General features: G+C 33.5%; 1 protein-coding gene across 1 annotated transcript; it reads right to left on the bottom strand.

Moving 5' to 3' along the window:
* Nucleotides 1–8,807: 8,807 nt before the first annotated feature.
* On the bottom strand, nucleotides 8,808–17,350 carry LOC148680407 (uncharacterized). The gene is made up of 10 exons (XM_088650316.1): nucleotides 17,294–17,350; nucleotides 15,845–15,931; nucleotides 15,608–15,748; nucleotides 13,617–13,750; nucleotides 13,382–13,518; nucleotides 13,204–13,297; nucleotides 12,635–12,988; nucleotides 12,359–12,533; nucleotides 12,149–12,276; nucleotides 8,808–12,073 (listed from the first exon to the last, which is right to left on the bottom strand). The coding sequence occupies exons 2-10, from the start codon at nucleotides 15,924–15,926 to the stop codon at nucleotides 11,759–11,761; spliced, it is 1,560 nt and encodes a 519-aa protein (XP_088506442.1). The 5' UTR covers nucleotides 15,927–15,931; nucleotides 17,294–17,350; the 3' UTR covers nucleotides 8,808–11,758.
* Nucleotides 17,351–23,074: the final 5,724 nt, after the last annotated feature.

Genomic DNA, 23,074 nt, shown 5'->3' with positions numbered 1-23,074 from the left:
GAAACCCAATACTTGAAATATTTACCATCCAAAAAAACAAATCTTCAAATACAATATGAACTTCAGCTGGAAAATCTTCTCCTATTGATTGCTCTTAAATCATATTATCAACATTAAGCCTCTTTTATCTGTCTTGATTAACCATTTATTTTAATTATCAAATTAACTTCAATTAAATATTATTAGTTACTTATAATTTATTACTCCTTTAAATTTAAATAGAAATGTCTAGGACAGATTGTATATTACAGTAAATGTTTCTATTAATGCTCCTATTTTTACACTTTTTGATAGAGTTTTATACCTATTTCAGCATCTAGTGTTTTTTTTTTTTTCTAAGCAGATCTACATCTGATTTAATTTGAACCCTGACTATGCTGGCTGATTTCATCTGCATCTCAGTCCTGTAATGACAATCATTTAGTTTGAACTTGACACTTCTTTCTTTTACTTATCAATTTTTTGAGCTATATATTAATTCCTTTTTGTCTTTAAGTTATTTTCTTTTGGCTCATAATTATTTCCTGAGGCATTCCCCTCAAATTAGTTGTTCATACAATTTTGATGAATTTTTTTTATCAGCTGACTAAAACTTACTGTATGTATTGTAAATTTCTGTTTGCTCTGTTTTAACTATTATTCCTTATTAATTCCTTATATTGTTTTCTTAAACACTTTTCTCTTTGAATTTTTCTTACAGCAATTTAGAACTGTTACTTTCTGACCTTATGTCCTATGAATTTTATTTCAACTTGTTATTTCAATCTTCTCTTTAACTATAAATAATTTTTCTAGATTTGAATCTCTTTCCAGTTTTCAATATCCAATCTTGATTTAGGCCATTCACAATAAGATTATGCTAAGATATTTCTTTTACTTAGTTTTAACTTAAATACTTAATTCCATTCTTATTTATTCTCCTATTTATTTATTGCCTTATCAAAAGCTTTTTCTTTTTCTTTAGTTAGTCTGTTGCATTGTAATTTATCATTCTATGTTTAAGGACTTTTATGACTAAACCTATTAAAACTTAAACCTAAATTATTTAACATTAATCATAATATATCATTCAATATTTAAAGTTTCACCTTAAAATTACCTTATAACACTTTTTCTTACTTAAAAATTTGCATGATAATAATTTCTCTCAAATTGACAGGAGTCTGATTTGATAAAATAATGGGTAGCTACACTTTTGTTCTTAATTTTCCTTCTGTAATGCTTGAACTTAATTTGGACTTTAGGAGCTACTTTGAGGTGGACTGTCAGACTATCCCCCCTCGCAACCTGAGACAACTAGCTCCAGATTGGTGCTTCTGTGGTGTCCTGACATTCCTTCATATCAGGGCACAGTTTTCCCCCTCTCTCTTTGGGCTGGCTTCTTTTCTTTGACTCAGCTGATGTAAAGTTCTGGTGGAGCGTTTTTTTTTTTTTTTTTTTTTCCTTTGATCAGTTCATCAGTCTCTTGTTAGTGTCTCTTTTGAATGTCTCTGAACAAATGTAGCTTTTTCAGTCCTCAGTAAATCCTGGGCATAATGTTCATGTCACAAGTGTCCACAGCCATTTTGCTCTTTGTGTTTTTTCACACACCTTTCCATTTGCCAGTATACTCAGAGATGTCTGGTAGGTACGAGACTACAGTCCCCCAAAGTTCATCCCTATGTCCTCTTAATTAATATATATAGAATTTAGATCATGACTCTTTTTTTCCCATTTTTTCCTTCATCAAATAAGGACTCCTTTTATCCATTTTTTTAATTAATTATTTTATTTATTTATCTATTTTTGTTTGCTGTTTAACAACTTATTTTTTCTAATTCTCAATCATTTTTATCATATGTAAATATGCTTAATTTTCTATTTGTTAAATGTTCTTATAATTAATTTCTTTGGCTTCAGATTGTGCTTCACTTTTTTTTTATTAATTTATTCTAGTGCTTCCTCACTAGTTACATTACATCTTACATTATGTAATTTCTCTAACATTTCCATACCCGTTTTATTTCAACAGTACAATATGGTGGCCAAATGTCTAATATACCTGTTCAAAATCCTTACTGCAATAGCTTCAAGTTCATAGCACTATTTTAACTCTACATGTTTGTTTACTTTAAGCATTTTTCCTATCTGAAACGCAATTTTTAATTCTCAATTACCTTTTAAGTACATAAAATATTAACTATATAATTTTTGAACTCACTATGATGTTCTTTCATTTTTCCTCAGTGTCTATGCTTTATATCTGACTCACTGCTTTTACTACAAATAGCTGTTGGCTCAGATGACAGCCTGCAGCTGACTTTAAAACAGATGACAACAGTCAACTTACTCCACAACAATTTTTTATTGCACTTAAACATAATTTTATCTTTTAAAGCCAAATCTTGTTTTCTTCAAAATGTTACTGTTTTTTCTAATTTTTATCTTATATTACTTTATAATATATATTTTTAAACATCTTCTCTTTTAATTCTATTAAACAATGTTTGGACTTCTTTTTTCTCCATTTTCCTATGCTTCTTTTCCTTTTCAAAAATTAGCATTTTTGTCTCTTAGATTTTCCTAATTCATTTTTTTAAGCTTATTTTCCTTAAACATTTGATCATTAAATCTTCAATTAATCAATATTCATTAAAGTTTTTTCTTCTAATTCTTTATTTACTCAAATTATTAACTTATCTTTTTTTTATACTGATTTAGTAAATTTATTTCCTAACTATTAATCTCCATATGTAGTTATTTCCATGCTTCAATTTTTTATTTCTTAATATTTATTAGTCTAGCTTCTAGTTGCATTTTTATTAACACTTTTTATTTATTAAATCTTATTCTATCATGTATATTTTCTTATTTCATTTATCTTATTACATTACTTTATATTTCTATTTATTTAATACCTTATAATATATCTTTACTCTTTAGCTTCTATCTGTCCTGTGAAACTTTTGTTCTTAAAATAGACAGATTCTTACCACTCCTGAAGCAGACCTTCTTCCAGACCGTCGACATGTCAGGAATTTCAGTCACCTCTCTGCCTATTTCATACTTAAAAACACTTTAAACACACAGAGATTATTCAGAAAAATGTTTAACTAGTATATACTTCTTTTCAGTCTGTGTCTTTCAAATGCAATATGATCTCAATTAATTTTATGAGGCTTAAACCTCCTCTGTATCACAATCTCTTCCCTAAACTGCATCACTCTCTATCTTATTGTTCTTAAATCACACAACATATGCAGTTTTTCTTTTATATTATAATATAAAACGATAATTCTTTTAAACTTACTCTTATTGCAAACATACTTCTAAACACAATCATACTTCTCACTCATCCTAACTCATCTGTTACACTGTGTAACCTGAACCTCACCTCTATTCTAGTCTCTCTAGATCAAAGGTGAAGCTTCTAAGCACCCCAGCAACACAGACAAATACACAAATACTTACAATTACATACATACACCTCACTCCTCTTGAGTGACCTGTCCGAGCAGCCTCTAACCTTAGAGCGGTAACCACAGAATTCTCCACTACACTCCTCTTGAGTGACCTGTTACTTCTGCTCCCGTCTTTACTGTTCTTCAGTAAAAATAGCATTTCACAGGGTTTTTGCCTTTTTTCCCCCAGCCTCCTGAATAATAATATTCATTAAAATAATCATTATTAAAACAGAACGGGTACTCCGAGGTCTTTGCGCGCTTCTCTCTATACTTTATTAATCTGCTTTAATCTCTTAACTGTCACCACACTTTAAGAACTTCCTTTTAAAACTTAAAAATGCTCTATGCATATTCTTCATTATTAAAAAATTTCCCAAACATGAGTAACAGTTACTAGTTAACGTTTATCCTATCCGTCAAGGCCCTCTTAGGAAAACACAGATCATTTGCATGCAAATTGTTATTTTCTTCTGGTATTCAAAACCCCATTGTTTTCCTTTTATATCTTTACTTTTACTTTTTTAGTTTTACTTGTAGTTCGTTATAGCTGGAGAAACAGTTCAAGTGACTTTTTACCATTACAAGCAGGTCCTTGGTAGAAAAAAAACAAACGTATAAGCTTAAAATTGCTTACCGTTTTTTATCGTGGCCACATATTTGTGTTTTTCCTCCAAGCCCCAGCATGTCCAGTGTCACTCGATCGTCTCTTCTCAGCCGCACGTTGGAGCGCCATTTGTCGTAAATTCGACGTCTAATCAATTAGAAATTATCAGACCGGAGGTTTTGAATATCAGAAAATAGACTTTATTCTCCATAATAAAGCCGAGAAAGAGCAGAGCAGACCCCAGAGCATTCTGAAGTCTCTCCTGCACCTTCTAAACTTTCAGTGTGTTTGTTACAATTTTTATACAGGATTATTTGACACACTCCTAAGTCTCTTTTTAACTCTTGACCATTTTTGAATAGGTTTCTAGTCTAAGGGGTCCTGCTATTCTTGGCTCTCTGCCCACTAGCTCATGTCAACAGAGATGTTACAGGTCTATGTCAGCAAATTATAGATGCAACTTATGCAAAAGGATTAAGTGTTTACATACATTGTCATGAAAGCATAATAACTTGATAATATGTTACTCATTCTAACTTCTGACACATAGCTTCATAGAAGTATTTAACATATATAATCGGTGCTTTACATATTCAGTTATTCTACACAATCAGTCACTCAGCCTTCTCCTAGTGTTGCTTCTGTGCAGGCATACTCATATTACACAGTATTTTTAACACATGCTGGCATGTTTGCTGCAAACACTACATACATTTTGAAAAGAGAAAATTAACTGCTTTACACTTAGAAAATACTACACACTGAGAGAATAGAAATCTTCTTCAATCCCTCCTCTTAAGACTTTACTCTTAATATTATTGTCTTTTAACCCAAAGTGCAATTTCATAATCCAGTTCTCTTAATTACCTCTATCTAGTGATAGAAATCTGCAGTTGTGCATTCATCATCCCTTGACTTGTGGCACTGCTGTGGCACTGCTGTATGTGGTATTCAGGCATATTATCAGAATCACTCTTTACTTTGTTCTGATTAACTTCTCCTTCCACACGTTGCACTTAGTAGTTTAGAGCTTTAGAATATTCAGGCTCCTCTGTTTCCGGTCAGCTTTCCCTTGCTGGAGTTGTTTACTTTCGCTCCTTTGAGGCATTGGTACCCCATTAATGGCATCCACTTTGGCAGCTGTTGGATTTGCCCTTTGCACATGGCAATTAATTGTTTCTTCATAAAAGTCCCTACTGCATTAGACATCTTTGCAAAACATTCCAAGAGGTTATGTGCAAGGTTATAGGTGAGATTATATGCAAGGTTTTATGCAAAGTTTCATATGGTTTCTTGCAAGGGTCGACCCAATAGTAGTTCATGCGATGCGGTGTTAGATGCCTGTTTCTGTCAGTTTCCATGCCATCATTCACCAATGCACTTGTTAGCAAATTAATCCCATTAAGTTTATTATTTTCACATATTTCATTGCGCGTTGGCCTTGATGGATCATCTTCATCTCTTTCAGCCATTTCTGGTAATTGAGCATAATACAATTATTCTCTCTTTTGCTTTATTCACAATTTTTCATACTCCTTTAGATGTTTTTTATTTATTGATCCCTTATTAACTTCATGAATGCAAACCCATTATGAACTTATTTCTGACGGCATTTCAAAATTTAGGAAATACTTCTCTTGTCACAGATGTAATAACTATCCCTGCTTCATAATCTGCTCCTGATGCTACCTCTAATCATCTACTCATCATAGTTTCTCAACTGTGCTTGTTTACAGAATAATTCTCTATCCAGTCAACACCAAAAACAGTCATTATCTCACTGTTTGGAGCAATGGTCTCCAGTCAAGTCTTTTAATTGAACTAGAGCTCTGTGAAGTTGCAGATAATTCAATCATCCACATATTGCGACAGTGTCCATACTATGATCTTCTCCCTTATTATAACCTTTTATGCATTCTGGTGTATACAGTATTTGCTAGTCATCAGCCTACACAAGTACAAACAAGTTTCTACCCTCCTCTGGTAGTTACCTAAAATTAACTCAATAGAAACTAAGCACTTAATATATTTACCATCCAAAAGAACATATCTCCACATACCATATGAACTTCAACTGGAAAATCTTCTCCTATTGATTACTCTTAAATCATATTATCAACATTAAGCCTCTTTTATCTGTCTTGATTAACCATTTATTTTAATTATCAAATTAACTACAATTAAATATTATTAGTTACTTATTATTTATTACTCCTTTAAATTTAAATAGAAATGTCTAGGACAGATTGTATATTACAGTAAATGTTTATATTATTGCTCCTATTTTTACACAAACTTTTCAATAGTGTTTAATACCTATTTCAGCATCTAGTGTTTTTCTTTCTGGGCAGATCTACATCTGATTTAATTTTAACCCTGACTATGCTGGCTGATTTTATCTGCATCTCAGTCCTGTAATGACAATCATTTAGTTGGAATTTGACACTTCTTTCCTTTACTAATTTATTTTCTGATCTATATATTAATTCCTTTTTTGTCTTTGAGTTATTTTCTTTTGGCTCATAATTATTTCCTGAGGCATTCCCATTAAACTAGTTGTTTATACAATTTTGGTGCACTTTTTTATCAGCTGACTAAAACTTACTGCATGTTTTGTAAATTTCTTTTTGCTCTGTTTTAACTATTATTACCTAATATTTTCTTCTAATTATTTTTCACATATGTTTTCATGTAAAACATTATCTTTTTCTTAAACACTTTTCTCTTTCAATTGGTTTTATAGTAATTTAGAACTGTTACTTTTTGACCTTATCATATCGTATGAATTAATTTCAATTGTTGTTTCAATCTTCTCTTTAACTATAAATAATTTTTCTAAATTTGAATCTCTTTCCAGTTTTCAATATCCACTCTTGATTTAGGCCATTCACAATAAGATTATGTTAAGATATTTCCTTTACTTAATTTTAATTTAAATACTTAATTCCATTCTTATTTATTCTCCAAATTATTTATTGCCTTATCAAAAGCTTTTTCTTTTTTTTTCTTTAGTCACCACCCTGCATTGTAATTTATTATTCTATGTTTAAGGAACTTTATGATTAACCTATTGAAACTTAAACCTAAATAATTTAACATTCATCATAATATATCATTCAATATTTAAAGTTTCACATTGAAATTACCTTATAACATTTTTTCTTACTTTAAAATTTGCATGAGAATAATTTTTCTCAAATTGACAGGAGTATGATTTGATACAAGAATGGGTAGCTACACTTTTGTTCTTAATTTTCCTTCTGTAATGCTTGAACTTAATTTGGACTTTAGGAGCTACTTTGAGATGGACTGTCAGACTATCCCTCCTCGCAACCTGAGACACCTAGCTTCAGATTAGCGCTTGTCTTTTCTGTGGTGTCCTGATGAAATTCCTTCATATCAGGGCACTGTGTTTCCCCCTCTCTCTTTGGGCTGGCTTCTTTCTTTGACTCAGCTGATGTAAAGTTCTGGTGGAGCGTTTTTTATTTTTGATCAGTTCATCAGTCTCTTGTTAGTGTCTCTTTTGAATGTCTCTGAACAAATGTAGCTTTTTCAGTCCTCAGTAAATCCTGGGTATGCAGTGCCTGCATCACTGCTGTAGCATGTCACAAGTGTCAACAGCCATTTTGCTCATTGTGTTTTTCAAACACCTTTATATTTGCCAGTGCACTCAGAGATGTCTGGTAGGTACAAGACTACAGTCCCCCAAAGTTCATCCCTATGTCCTCTTAATTAATACATATAGAATTTAGCTCATGACTTAATAAATTATTTTTTCCCCATTTTTTCCTCCATCAAATAAAGACTCCTTTTATCCATTTTTTTAATTAATTATTTTATTTATTTATCTATTTTTGTTTGCTGTTTAACAACTTATTTTTTCTAATTCTCAATCATTTTTATCATATGTAAATATGCTTAATTTTCTATTTGTTAAATGTTCTTATACTTAATTTCTTTGGCTTCAGATTGTGCTTCACTTATTTTTCCTAATCTTATTCTAGTGTTTCCTCACTAGTTACATTACATCTTACACTATTTTAATTTCTCTAACATTTCCATACCTGTTTTAATTCAACAGTACTATATGGTGGCCAAATGTCTAATATACCTGCACAGCAAAAAAATGAGTGTACATTTAACTCAATTTGAGTTTAATTTAACACTCCTTGGGTGTACATATGACTCCCTCCATTTTGGAGTTAAAATAACACTTTCTAAAGTGTAAAATTTGTACATTACTCAAAGAGTTTATTTTAACACCATAAGAGTTTATTCTAACATCAAACCGGAGTGGTTGTTACCCTCCAAAGTGTTAATATATAAAATTTGTACATTACTCAGTGTTCATTTTAACACCGTAAGAGTTTATTCTTACATCAAACTAGTGTTTGTTACCCTTTAAAGTGTTAATATACTAAATTTGTACATTACTCAGTGTTCATTTTAACACTGTAAGAGTTTATTTTAACATCAAACCGGAGTGGTTGTTACCCTCCTAAGTGTTAATGTATAAAATTTGTACATTACTCAGTGTTCATTTTAACACCGTAAGAGTTTATTCTAACATCAAACTAGAGTGTTTGCTACCCTTCAAAGTGTTAATATATAAAATGTGTACATTACTCAGTGTTCATTTTAACACTGTAAGAGTTTATTTTAACATCAAACTGGAGTGCGTGGTACCCTTCAAAGTGTCAATATATTACCTTTATTTCCTAATTATCAATTGGTGGGTGTGACAGATAACAGTGATCAAATATGTTGAAAATTGTTTATTAAATGTTCATTAAACTTTAGAAATATTTTCAATACATTCAACTCTGCATTTAAAAATGCAACGACATATTTCAATTTTTTTAACAAACTTTAGAAAATCTGTTTCCACAAGTGCAAGAAAATAGAATTAACACATGCGCAATAAAAAAGACCATTGTTTAAAAACTCCTTGTTTTGCAAGTCATAGAAATATCATATAACTCATTTTATAACTCATAGAAATATCATAACTCGTTTTTTGTAACTCATAGAAATCATATAACTTGTTGTTTTGTAACTCGTAGAAAACTCATAAACCTGAGGTTACCTGAAACAACATATACTTATTTCATAAAGTGCAAACATGAAAGTGCCCATAGACTAAGCTCATTTCTGCCACAAAAAAGGAACAAGCTAAAAACTCACAATTCTGACTTCAATATAAAATCTGTAAATACATTCAGCTTATGTGCTAAACAATCAGAAATTAGTGCAAGCTAATTAAATATTTTCGTGCACAAAACAATGCACTGGAACAATATACAAATATGGTTCTTCAAATCCATATGATGCCTGTAAGTCAAATGGTCTGAAAAAAGGAAGATCCTCAACTCTTGACAAACCAAAAAAGTGTTATTTTCTCTTACATGGTATGCATGAAGATGCTCAACAAATCCAAGTGTTTCAAAGTCTTTAGTTACCAAAAGGTTTTGGTCCTCTATGAAAATAATTTCACATATTTTACTGAAAATTGGTAAGTCCTTCTCCATTTTACTGAACACCAGTAGATCATGACGATATTCCGTTCCTGAATATTTCAGCCATGAAGTTACTGTGATCTCACGGTCCAAAAAATGTGGATACATTTTAAGAATAATGTCACGATATGGCAAATCATCAAGGTCTAGAGTTTTTAAAGGTCCATATTCAACATTTTTAACGGGTAAACTTTCCCAATGATACGTAATTGCATATTGGTGTTTTATAGCAAAAGACTTGGTGAGGTTTTTAAAATTTTTTATGCTGTTTTTAAAAAACTTGTGTTTCGCTTCACAACGCATCGACCATACATGTACTAATGGACCAATTTTGCGTATACAATGTGGATAATGTAGCATAAAATGATGCTTGGGAATCAAAGACTTTTGTGGATATAGCTCTTTAAAAAGACTATGATGTTCTAAAATTAGATGTTTCAGATAGTAGGTCATGCCTTCTGTTATCACAGGAGAAAGCACTATGTTGATGATCTGTAACAACAATAGTAATAAACGCCAGTAATTATTTTCCTCTTCAATGAGGTCTCCAAATATCAGAGGAATGTTCCGTATTAAACAATGTCTGAACGGCATTTAGACCTATAGAATTAGCTGTCTGCTCTAGATTTAATCTAGTGGGTCGGTTTTTTCTTTCAAGAAAGCCATAATTGAAAGAATAGATTCTGTTACATACGTCTTGTCTTGGTATAATGCCAGAAAGATATTCAAGAAGTAACTTCATTTCATACTGACCAATACCCTCGAGGATGTCATGCATTATATCAGGGGAGTAGTTGTCACAAATATGAAAGTATTTTAAGTCATTAAATAGACATGTACGCTTAACCCCAAAAGATGAAGTAATGCTAGGGTCAGCTACCAAATCTGCATAGTGCTGTTCTTGTAACGCTTTGTTTCTTAATGTAATATTAGTGTCGTCTTCACTGAAAACAGACTGAGATGTTTTTTTGTCTACTAAACAGAACCGACAAAAGTAAAGGGCACTAAAAGATTCCATAAAACCAAGAATTGTGTGCATTCCCAAGTTGTCGCCAGTAACCTGTGCAATAGTGCCAAACAAGGGATCTTTGGAGAAAGGAACTGGAATGCCAGAACTTTCAAGGACTTTTAAATCTTCAACAAGGGGCCGCAAAATTGCATCAAATCCATAGTTTTTAATATCCTGTGCATAGAATAATGACAATAAATGTATGTTCATTAAGCTTGAATTCATTTTGGGTGGAAAGTTCCTGAGAATAAAGTAAATTACTCCAATTTTATGAATGCCTTGCTTCGAGCCCAGCGGATTAGCAGATTCAAAATCATCATAGTATAACTGTATCTGAAGTGCATTTTTATGTTTACTGTAAAGTGGGTGGTTTTTAAAATAATCCCCATCACAAAAATCTTTATAGACAGATGTACTCGCACTTGGACTTGTCATATGTTTACATATATCCGAATTCCTAAATATAAACTGCAATGTGTTCAAAAGGGGAATGTAAATGAACTTGTCGGTTACAGGAACTTGATCATAAGTCCTCGTCACTCGATTCAATCTACTGTCAAATCGTACAACTAGCTTTATCTCAGTAGGATCGACAACAGCCCATTTGTCTTTGAAATATTTTTTCCATTTGTGTTCTGTGTTTAGATTTGTGAATGGATTATTCAGACTACTAAAACAGTCATCTACCTGTAATGGTGTTGCAAAATCCTTTGCTGGAAGTAAATTCATTACTTTACTTTTAATATTAGAATGTATTTCATGGACCAGTTCCTCCATGTCCGATATTACAGAAGTTACAACACTGGTTGCTACTCCACTATTTTGCAATCTAGCAACAATAGATGCACACATTTCTTGAGTGTCAATCACCCTCCTTTTATCACCGAGTGGTGTCTCAGGTTGTTGTTCATTATGATTATTTAAATGTGACGGTTCAGTATCTTCAGTCTGATTTTCAGTCTCTGCTTGGTCTAGAAATTCATGTCTATGAACACTACTCAAGTGTTTTCGAAATCCGGCATAAGTCATGAAGCTATGCTTGCAATTGTTCTGTGCACATTTCAAGTTCAATTTTTTCCCAGGATAATAAGCATGAATGAGTTTTAGATGACGAATGAGGTCATTAATTGTTAAATGTACCGCTTTACAAGCAAAACAGCGGAACATTTTCAGTCAGTCAAGAGAGCTAATTCAGAAGTTTGGCTCGTAGGTCCTTTACCCTTGGGGTTTCACGAACTGTGCCACAACCAATCTTGTAGATTGTTGTCTGAACAAATGTAAACATTGCATTTAAGGAGTGGGGGTATGACACACTAAAAACAAAATACGCTTTAAACAGTTCGTCAAAAGCAGAAAGGGATGACTTTGCCTGACATGGTAGAAGTTTTCCATCCAGAACAATGTAGAACTCATGAATGGCATTCTTTGCAGAGCCAACTGCAAGGAGATGTGGTTGCAGGCCTTCAGTCTTCTCAACATATTCAGTTAGACTGCAACAAGCCTGAAACAGGTGAAAAACAGATTTTCTTACAAACAAGTAACCTACAATACAGCTCACTAATGTTTCCATGCAAACCTTGTGAAACTGCACAACATGATCCATTGCCTCCTTAATGCTGATCTTTGTTGAATTGTTTCTACCACCTGCTGAAGGTGGCAAAAGGAAAGCCAGTAGTAAAAGACAGGACATGTCACTGTCCCATCCTGCAAGCAAGAACAAAGAGAGCATGTAGATCAACAACAAATACAATAACCAAAAACTTACAAATAACAAACCATTTAATACCTTGCCATTCACATTCCAGGTTCTGTCCAGTGCCAGCTGCAAGCAGGCTGTTTAGGTACAAGTTTGAATTAAGCGTTTTCGCCTCTGCGATGATCTTTGGCTTTAAAGTGTCCCATTGTTCTAGTAGTCTGGAAGCGGTTTCAGTTCCAAATTTGATGTCAAAGTCTTGAAGAACCTGTAAAACAATTACAAACATAACAAAAATTCACACCATGCTTTTTGCATATTACCTAATTTTATCTCAACCAAATACTATTATCTGTCTCTTTCTCTTACCAATCCCTTTGTGTCGAGAAATCTTGGAAAAACTGAAAGAGCTGTGCTGGACTTCTCTGCATCATGAATAAGCTGCTGTCTGTGCTTGAATGTTAATTTCATCTTCTCAAAAATCTGGTCCTTGTCAGCACAATGACTCATAAATGATATGGCTTCTTTGCATTGGTCGCCATCGAGCTGCTTTTCCAAATAGTTCCAGTTGGCTCTGTTAGCTGTTGGTCCTCCGTTGCCTTCATCATCCGATGCTGCACTTGACCTGGCATTTCTTGTGCTCTGGCTTTTGCTTCGGCGTGAAACTGTTTTCAGACGCCATGATATGTATCCTTGATTGCTCTTGGGGTCATAGAAATGTTCCTTAAATAAAAACAAAATGACTGCTGATAAGATCAAATGCAAACATTTAAAATTTCTGATCATGTCACTACACTAGACTAAAAAAATACTGATGAAGAATACAACAAAATTTATTTAATTCAATTAGGGGAACTAGAAATGTAACATAGTTCCACAAAATCTAAAATATGTTTCTATAAGGTACAGTAGAATAATAATAAGTTTTAAATTCTTACATATCCAGTTCTTGAGTATGGATCCTTCAGTGATGGGCAAAGAGTTACAATTCCCAAGGCACAGCGTGTTTTTGTTTCTTTGGAAGGGACACGACTATAAGAACAAGAAAAATAAGTTAAAACACTAAAACAGTTTGATTACAAAAATTGTATCAATGATTTTTAGATTGAAACCTACCCTTCTTTTTCAGTTATGTATGCAACAACGATGTTGACTAACTGTCGCCGGGTTGAATCTGTGAGTTTTCCATGTTCATTATATTCGGCCAAAACGGCAAGTCCACCTGCCTTTTCTTTCAAAATTTCACTGACAAACTACAATAAAAACAAAGTAATAAAATGTCTGCATAATAAAAAAATGTGAAAAAACTGCCAAACACTTCAACTAGTACATCATGAAATTTAAAAATTACCTGCTTAGCCTCAAAAGCTTCATCAAAACGAGGTCTCTTCATGCTTGGCCCAGCACGGTCATCAGTTTCAGTGTGGTTTGGGGTGAGAACTAGTGTGTCTGAGTGGGAGCTACAAGAATCGAGGACTGTGCATTCTGAAAGTAATAGTAATAATAATATTAAAAAGCATGTTATATGTACTGCATTCTAGTGATGTGCCAAGCAATTTTAAAATTAGATTTGCCCTAAGCCAAACTTCTTAATGTTTAACATCACAAAACCAAAAGGTATGTCAGAGATTTTCAGCATACAACTTTGCATCACATAAAACATGGAATTGGTCTTTCAAACTTGCGAATATAGTAGGCTATCAGTTGTTTTTGACTCAAGAGAGAGCAAAAACAGTATTTAAGATGCTGCTCGCTCCCTCAGTCACAAGTGCAGTCGCCAGTTCACTTACAAAACTGATGAAATAAGGCTTCACAATGTAGGAAAAACCCAGAAGATTAATATGAAAAAGATACATTAATTTGATTTTAGTAATAGGATTTACTTTTAAATATTAAATTTAGTAGTACATTTCAGTCATGAATGATTGAATAACTAAGCATTTACACATTTTTAGATAAAACAATTTCACAATTTAAGCACAAGTTATCTGACATATCGTTTTAATGGAACTGTAGCTTGTCGCCACATATGAGGCCAGTTTAAATAATTATAACAGGGCTCGAAATTGCGACCATTTTGGTCGCATATGCGGCCTAAATTTTATCTATGCAACCTTAAAATATATTTGGGAGGAATTCTGCGAGTGCTTAAAATTTGTGTGCGACCAGTTTTTACTGCAAAATGTTCACCACATGCACGGATTCGGGAGACATTCACGCAGAATGCATCTCTAAGCTCTTTGTCTGCACTTGAAACGCAGCACACAGAAATGGTTTAAAACAATTGTCATGTCAACTTGCTGCAGTAAACAAAGCCAAGTCCGTAATGCTTGCCCCACCTTTACGCTCTTCTTATTGGCCCACCACTGCTCTAGCACTGAATGCGAATGATTGGTTAATATCAGCTGTCAATCACTCAGTCAGCGCCTTGCCTTCTGGCGTCGGATGAGAGCTACTACCGTGAAAAACTGTAAAGCGCTGAAGATGAGAATGAAGATAACACTGGCAGATTTTGTTTTAGAAACCATGGCATCTAAAGTTATAAATGACACATCTTACTAGTGACTATGTGCTGAATGTTAATCCACCATCTACACTTTTCCAAGAGTAGAAGACTTCCATTGGCTTCAAGTCCGCTATGAAAAGTCTGTGGGATGGAGTTTTCAGGTAACTGTTTGCCACATATAGCACGACAGCTTCTGTTTAATCCTTCATATAAATCGCCAGATGCTGTCCGCCATGCAAGGGGCAGCTATATGTCAAATTTAACACCACGTACAACATCGCAAACGGGCTTGCACTGAGTAAACTAACATTGCTACTCCTAAAAAGACCAGTATTGATATTAACATGACGTATGCATATAATAAGGTACAGTAAGTGTCAAAAGCATCAGTGCAATATCAGACAGCACTTGTGAGAACAGCAGTTATACCATTAACAGATTCATTCAAGCAGTGCGTGCAGGGCCAGTGATCGCTCCGTGTATGCTTTTGGTCACTCAGTTATGTTATAAAAATGTATTTTCTTGTGATAACTGGATTTCGTTGAGACATATTTTCCTTACGCTTGCATATCTATTAATTTTTTTTTGCTTGTTAGTTTGATTACTGTTGATTTCAAATGCAATAAATATGTTTGTATAAAACTTGTAGTAACGGTGCTCATAATTGGTGGGTGCGACTAAATTTTGGCTGATGCGCCTAAATTAGGAGCACCGGTGCTACCAAGCAAAAAGGTTAATTTCGAGCCCTGTTATAAAGTTAGAAAAAAAGGCAAACAGATGTGGTTTATTAAACATTGAATGCATGGGACCAGAAAGCCCTGCATACAGAAACTTGCCTGAATCTTGGTCAATGACTCTCCAAAGTATATCACGCGATCTCTCCTCCAGCACGTCAGTGAAAACATCTTCATCTACCTCCACACCGGTGTCATCTTGCAAAACCAGATCCTTTTGCTCGATGGAAAATTTCTTCTTGACTTGACGTATTAAAAGAAATAACATTAATTGAAAAAAGACATTCCACCTGCAGCAACAGTCAAAACAAAAATGGAGTCAATAATTTAAGAACTTACCTTCTTTTATTAGACTGCTGTAATCAACTTCATCTACCTTAATCAACTTCTTTTTGCCTCCATAAATGACTTTGAAGAGCATTGTAGCTAAAGAAAAAAAAAAAGTTTTCGTTTGATTAGGCTTACAGTGTGATTCAAAAGAACACATTGATAAACCGGTGTTGTGCCGAAATCTGTGACTTGTTGAAAACTGTGACCCGTGTGTGACGTTTAGTAAAATTTTCACTCGGCAAAGTGCATGACGTTCATGCATGTGACTGTGAAAGCGCAGACACAAAAATCAAGCAAATAGCGTCGAGCGGTGCTGTAAAGAATGTTTCAAATCCTGGGATTCAGAAAACAGGTTCATGGAAGAATTTTAATGTAGTCGTGATATTTTGTTGTTGTCTGCAGGTAGACTGCTAAAACTAAACATTTAGTTGTGAGATTTGAGTTGAAAAAAAAAACAGTTCATTACAAAAGCTAATTACTGAGTGTCACATTTTGTATTAGTAAAATTAATCACCTTTTTAATGACATTCTAATCAATTGACATCCAACTGTATAAAGATATCTGGTCAATGTTTTAGAAAACAAATAAATTTGACACAAAATGTCAATTTATTAAACATTATAGTAAGTTTATACAGGGAAAACACTTCTATCTTAATCCTACCTGTATCACATGTAATTTGAACTCAGTAATTGGCATTTGTAATGAACTATAGGATTTTTTAGACTCATGTTTAGTTATAGCAGTCTACCAGCAGACAACAACAAAATATCACATTAAAGTTTTTCCATAAACCCGTTTTCTGAATCCCAGAATTTAAAATATCCTTTACAGCACAGCTCGATGCTATTTGCTTGGTTTAGACGTCTGCGCGTTCACAGTCACGTGCATGAGACAAGCACGTTCCCGAGTGAAAATGTTACTGAAGAGCGCGACCTGGTCAATTTTCGACGAGTCACATATTTCATCACAACGCCGGACATCACTAACTTAACGTTATATGGGTTATTCAGTTGAACGGATCGTTAGAGAAAAGGAAAAAAGCTGTAATTCGCCGTTTAAAACGAAGTGCGACCAAAGTGTAACATTAAAGGACGCGCATTTTCAAAATGCAGCTGCCTCAGGGGCAGTCAACGGCGGGAAACCCCGCAGTGATAGTCACAAACTAATTTTTAAAACACATAACGTTAAATATTTCGTCGCGAGAGGATTAAAACTGTATTAATCTGAAATCATAGCCATTTAACTTATCTTTTCGATATGTTTAGGGTCCACGTGCGAAATAAGCCAATGACCTTACAACATGCTCAAATGAATTAACGTTAGCTTCGACGCCGTGCGACACTTCTCACAAACATTTACAAATATTTAAACTATTTGCTAAATGTAATTATAACGTTAGAGTATTTATTATCGTTGTATCAAACATTTCTTTAGAAAAAACGGCTAAAACTTACCACTGAACTCGGAGCCTCCAAGCCAACCTCCGTGGGATCTCCAACTGAAAAGACAGCCGCGGAGCTGAGCCTCGTGGGAAATAGTGATGTCCGATTCGCGAACGAATCAATCAATTTACGTTACCTGGATCGTCCTAGTGAATCAGTTCACCAAGTCCAACTGAATCGTTTGAAACTGTTCACAGTCTCCATTAATCACTAATCACAAATTACTTCAAAATCCTTGCTTTTTAACCGTGCCTGGCACTTTCTCTGATTAAAAAATAAATAAGTTAAATTATTTAGTTACTCGAACAGCGTATGAACGTGCTTCACTTCATCGGCTTAAAAAATCCTAAAGAAACAGGTTCTCGTTCAGTGTACTGATGGTTCTAAAACAGCTGCAACGGTTCTCGAACCTCGTTCTCGAGTTAAGAACCGGTTGCAGCTGTTTTGGATCACAAGTACACTGAACCGAGAGCTACGTGAACGAAATGCGGTTTCTTCTTCTTCTTCTTCTTCTTATGGGGTTAATGGCGGTTGGCAGACCAACTTAAATGGTGCATTTCCGCCACCTACTGGATAGGAGTGTGGAGCGCATAATGTTGGAAAAAGCATGAGTACTAAAGATATATGATACGAATGGAGGGATGAGATTACCATAGGGAAGAGAGAACAGTACTAACAGTATAGGAGGAGAGGAGAGAAAGAAAGAAAAAAAATACTAGTTAAAAATCATAGTAAATTTTATTTCCTTATTTTGCTAAGCTATTCTTAAATTCTATTAATCAATTTTGTTTCCTTTAAGTAATTAATTAATTGCATTATTATTTCAACTTGATTTGAACTGTTTCCTAATAGGGTCTGAAATGACAAATTTTTAATCCCATAAATACTTAATCCTTGAACTAACTGATATCTCTGATTGTCATATGCCACACATTCTGTAATTACATGTTCTAATGTTTCTATTTTCCCGCATTTATCACAACATCCTGTCTCGTGCTTCCCTATTCTGAACTTATACTGGTTTAGCAAACAATGACCAGCACGCAACCTAGTTATTACCACATCATTCCTTCTATTACCAAACTTATTTCTAGTACCACCCACACATCCTTGAATATTATGCATATGTCTGCCTTTTTCTCCATTATCCCACTCCCTTTGCCACATTCTACCTGTTTCTTTTGCAATTATGTTTTTTACCTCTGACTTACTTATTTTTATTTTTATTTCTATCTGAGTATGTTGTAATGCTTCCTTTGCAAGTTGGTCTGCCTCTTCATTACCTACTACTCCCATATGACCAGGAATCCACAAGAAGCTTACAAAAAGTCCACCCTGTCTGATTCTGAATAAATTTTGCATTATCTCATTCATTATGTCCTGTCTTGCCTTAGATGTTCCAGTAATTAAGTTGTTTAGTACTGACAGAGAATCGGAGCATATTACTGATCTTAATGGTTTCACGTCTTCTATCCACTGAAGAGCAAGAAGTATAGCTACAATTTCTGTAGTGTACACAGAAAGTCGGTCCGTAATTCTTTTTGATATTTTAATATTGAATTTTGGGATGTAAACTGCTACTGCCGTTTTTTCATCTTTAGGATCTTTTGACCCATCTGTATATATCTGTAAATAATTGAAATATGACTGATTTATGTATTGTTGTATTTCTTTTTCATTTAACATATTATTTTTGTGTTTTTCCTCATGTAGTAATAAATCGACTACTGGTTTATGGAAAAGCCAAGGCGGAATCGCAGAGGTTGGCACAGCAGGGGCTAAATTGATGTCTCTTATGCCCATATTATGAGCCTCGTCTTTTACTGTCCAACCAAAACTATCTATCTTTTTATGTCCATATTCCCAACATTCCTTTAGTACTGTTTTTACTGGGTGCCTCTCTTCTTGGCTTTTAATGCTAACCCAATATCTCATTTTTAACTTAATTCTTCTAATCTTTAGAGGCATTTCCCCCATCTCTACTTGTAATGCTATTATGGGTGTAGTTCTTAGTGCTCCACAGCATATTCTTAGTGCCTGAGATTGAATCGCATCTATTTTCAACAACTGAGTTTTAGCTGCGGAACTATATACTACGCATCCATAATCTATAGTAGATCTTACCAGTGCATTATAGATTCTTTTAAGCGAGAAACGACATGCACCCCATTCAGCTCCTGCCAGACACCTCATTACATTAATTCCTTTTTTACATTTATCTATTATTTTTTGAATATGCATATTAAAATTCAGTTTTACATCCATCCACATTCCTAAATATCTAATTACTGATACCTGTTCTATTTTTTGTCTGTATATATTAATATTTATATTTGGATTAACTTTCTTTTTTGAAAAACAAATAACCTGAGTTTTATCAGTAGAAAATCTAAACCCCCACTCATCCGCCCAATCTTGTACTGTCCTCACTGCATTCTGTAAACACCTTTCTACATGAACTACATTTCTTCCCCTCTTCCATAGCGCACCATCATCTGCATATAAAGATCTCCCGATCCCCAACTCCATTTTTGAAAAGATGTCATTTATCATGATATTAAATAGGATAGGGCTGCTAACACTCCCTTGTGGTGTTCCGTTCTCTACCTTATATATTTGGGAGAATGCAGAACCCACTCTAACTTGTATTGTTCTTTTTAACAAAAAATTCTTGATCCAGTTATACATTTTTCCATTAATTTCCATTTTTTCTAATTTAATTAAAAGTCCTTCTCTCCACATCATGTCGTATGCTTTTTCAATATCGAAAAATACTCCCACCAACACTTCCTTATTTACTTGTGCCTTTCTTATTTCTGATTCCAAACAAATCACTGAATCCATTGTATTACGTCCCTTCCTGAAACCACTTTGGTATGCGGCAAAAAAGTTTTCTTTTTCGATAGCATAAACCAGTCTGCTCATTACCATGCGTTCCATTAATTTACATATATTAGAAGTTAATGCTATGGGTCTGTAGTTATTTGGTTGTGACTGATCCTTACCTGGTTTTGCAATTGGTAATGCGGTTTCTTTCGGACCCGTCCGATTTAAGAACCTAAGAGCTAAAACTGTGCGCATGCGTGAAGTGCTGTGACTCCTGAAGCGGCCGAACACATTCAAACTCATGACCGTTGTCTGAACCAAACTAATTCTTTGGACTATTTTGTGCTAATGCTATTATCATCTTATGAAACATTGATTTATTAAAATAAGATCATTTAATAACAATTTAATATTAATAGAATATGCATGTGCATATAGTTCACTGTTTCTGATGAGAATTAATTTATTATATCATATAATTGATTATATCATCAAGACTCGTAAAACATACTGGTTTGATCACTGTTTGTCCTAAAGAACCGGTTCAAGTAAAAAAAAATGGACTTCCCATCACTAATGAGAAATACACTGCATATTGGGTTAAAAGTTTAACACTGAAAAAAAAACTCTTAAATATACGCGTTTTCACACTCGTGGATTAAAATGTACTCCAGTTTTAACACTGAACAACACCAAAAAAATCACACTGTATATTTAACACTGGAATTTTTGCTGTGTGTTCAAAATCCTTACTGCAATAGCTTCAAGTTCATAGCACTATTTTAACTCTACATGTTTGTTTACTTTAAGCATTTTTCCTATCTGAAATGCAATTTTTAATTTTAAATTAATTTTTAGGTACATAAAATATTAATTATACATTTTTTTAAACTCACTATTATGTTCTTTCATTTCTCCTCAGTGTCTATGCTTTACATCTGACTCACTGCTTTTACTACAAATAGCTGTTGGCTCAGATGACAGCCTGCAGCTGACTTTAAAACAGATGACAACAGTCAACTTACTCCACAACAATTTTTTATTGCACTTAAACATAATTTTATCTTTTAAAGCCAAAACTTGTTTTCTTCAAAATGTTACAGTTTTTTCTAATTTTTATCTTATCTGTTTAATATATATTTTTAAACATCTTCTCTTTTTATTCTATTAAACAATGTTTGGACCTTTTTTCTACATTTTCCTATGCTTCTTTTCCTTTTTTAAAATTAGCATTTTTGTCTCTTAGATTTTCCTAATTCATTTTTCTTTAAACTTATTTTCCTTAAACATTTGATCATTAACTCTTCAATTAATCAATATTCATTAAATTTTTCTCTTCTAATTCTTTATTTACTCAAATCATTAACTTATCTATTTTTATTCATACTGATTTAGTAAATTTATTTCCTGATCAATATAACTATTAATCTCCATATGTAGTTATTTCCATGCTTCAATTTTTTATTTCTTTATATTTATTAGTATAGCTTCTAGTTGCATTTTTATTAACACTTTTTATTTATTAAATCTTATTCTATCATGTATATTTTCTTATTTCATTTATCCTATTACATTACTTTATATTTCTATTTATTTAATACCTTATAATATATCTTTACTCTTTAGCTTCTATCTGTCCTGTGAAACTTTTGTTCTTAAAATAGACAGATTCTTACCACTCCTGAAGCAGACCTTCTTCCAGACTGTCGACATGTCAGGAATTTCAGTCACCTCTCTGCCTATTTCATACTTAAAAACACTTCAAACACACAGAGATTATTCAGAAAAATGTTTAACTAGTATATTCTTGTTTTCAGTCTGTGTCTTTCAAATGCAATATGATCTCAATTAATCTTATGAGGCTTAAACCTCCTCTGTATCACAATCTCTTCCCTAAACTGCATCACTCTCTATCTTATTGTTCTTAAATCACACAACATATGCAGTCTTTCTTTTATATTATAATATAAAATGATAATTCTTTTAAACTCACTCTTATTGCAACCATACTTCTAAACACAATCATACTTCTCACTCATCCTAACTCATCTGTTACACTGTGTAACCTGAACCTCACCTCTATTCTAGTCTCTCTAGATCGAAGGTGATAGCTTCTAAGCACCCCAGCAACACAGACAAATACACAAATACTTACAATTACATAAATACACCTCACTCCTCTTGAGTGACCTGTCCGAACAGCCTCTAACCTTAGAGCGGTAACCACAGAATTCTCCACTACACTCCTCTTGAGTGACCTGTTACTTCTGCTCCCGTCTTTACTGTTCTTCAGTAAAAATAGCATTTCACAGGATTTGTGCCTTTTTTCCCCCAGCCTCCTGAATAATAATATTTATTATTATTAAAACAGAACGGGTACTCCGAGGTCTTTGCGCGCTTCTCTCTTCTTTATTAATCTGCTTTAATCTCTTAACTGTCACCACACTTTAAGAACTTCCTTTTAAAACTTAAAAATGCTCTAGGCATATTCTTCATTATTAAAAAATTTCCCAAACATGAGTAACAGTTACTAGTTAACGTTTATCCTATCCGTCAAGGCCCTCTTAGGAAAACACAGATCATTTGCATGCAAATTGTTATTTTCTTCTGGTATTCAAAACCCCATTGTTTTCCTTTTATATCTTTACTTTTACTTTTTTAGTTTTACTTGTAGTTCGTTATAGCTGGAGAAACAGTTCAAGTGACTTTTTACCATTACAAGCAGGTCCTTGGTAGAAAAAACACAAACGTATAAGCTTAAAATTGCTTACCGTTTTTTATCGTGGCCACATATTTGTGTTTTTCCTCCAAGCCCCAGCATGTCCAGTGTCACCCGATCGTCTCTTTCCAGCCCCACGATTTTGGGCGTCATTTGTGGTAAATATTGACTTCTCATTAATTACAAATTATCAGACCAGAGGTTTTGAATATCAGAAAATAGACTTTATTCTCCATAATAAAGCCGAG

Source organism: Danio rerio, chromosome 4, assembly GCF_052040795.2.
Source record: "Danio rerio strain M-AB ecotype USA chromosome 4, GRCz13ab, whole genome shotgun sequence".
NCBI classification, from domain to species: Eukaryota; Metazoa; Chordata; class Actinopteri; order Cypriniformes; family Danionidae; genus Danio; species Danio rerio.
Note: the sequence above shows the minus strand (reverse complement) of the source record. Positions and strands in the feature narration are given on the sequence as shown.

Excerpts from the sequence above, each read along its gene's own strand:
- LOC148680407 (XM_088650316.1), bottom strand. The coding sequence starts at position 15,926 with ATGCTCTTCAAAGTCATTTATGGAGGCAAAAAGAAGTTGATTAAGGTA. Across the intron at positions 15,749-15,844 it reads CAGCAGTCTAATAAAAGAAG|TCAAGAAGAAATTTTCCATC; the intron begins GTAAGTTCTTAA and ends TAATACGTCAAG. Across the intron at positions 13,298-13,381 it reads TACATAACTGAAAAAGAAGG|TCGTGTCCCTTCCAAAGAAA; the intron begins GTAGGTTTCAAT and ends TTGTTCTTATAG.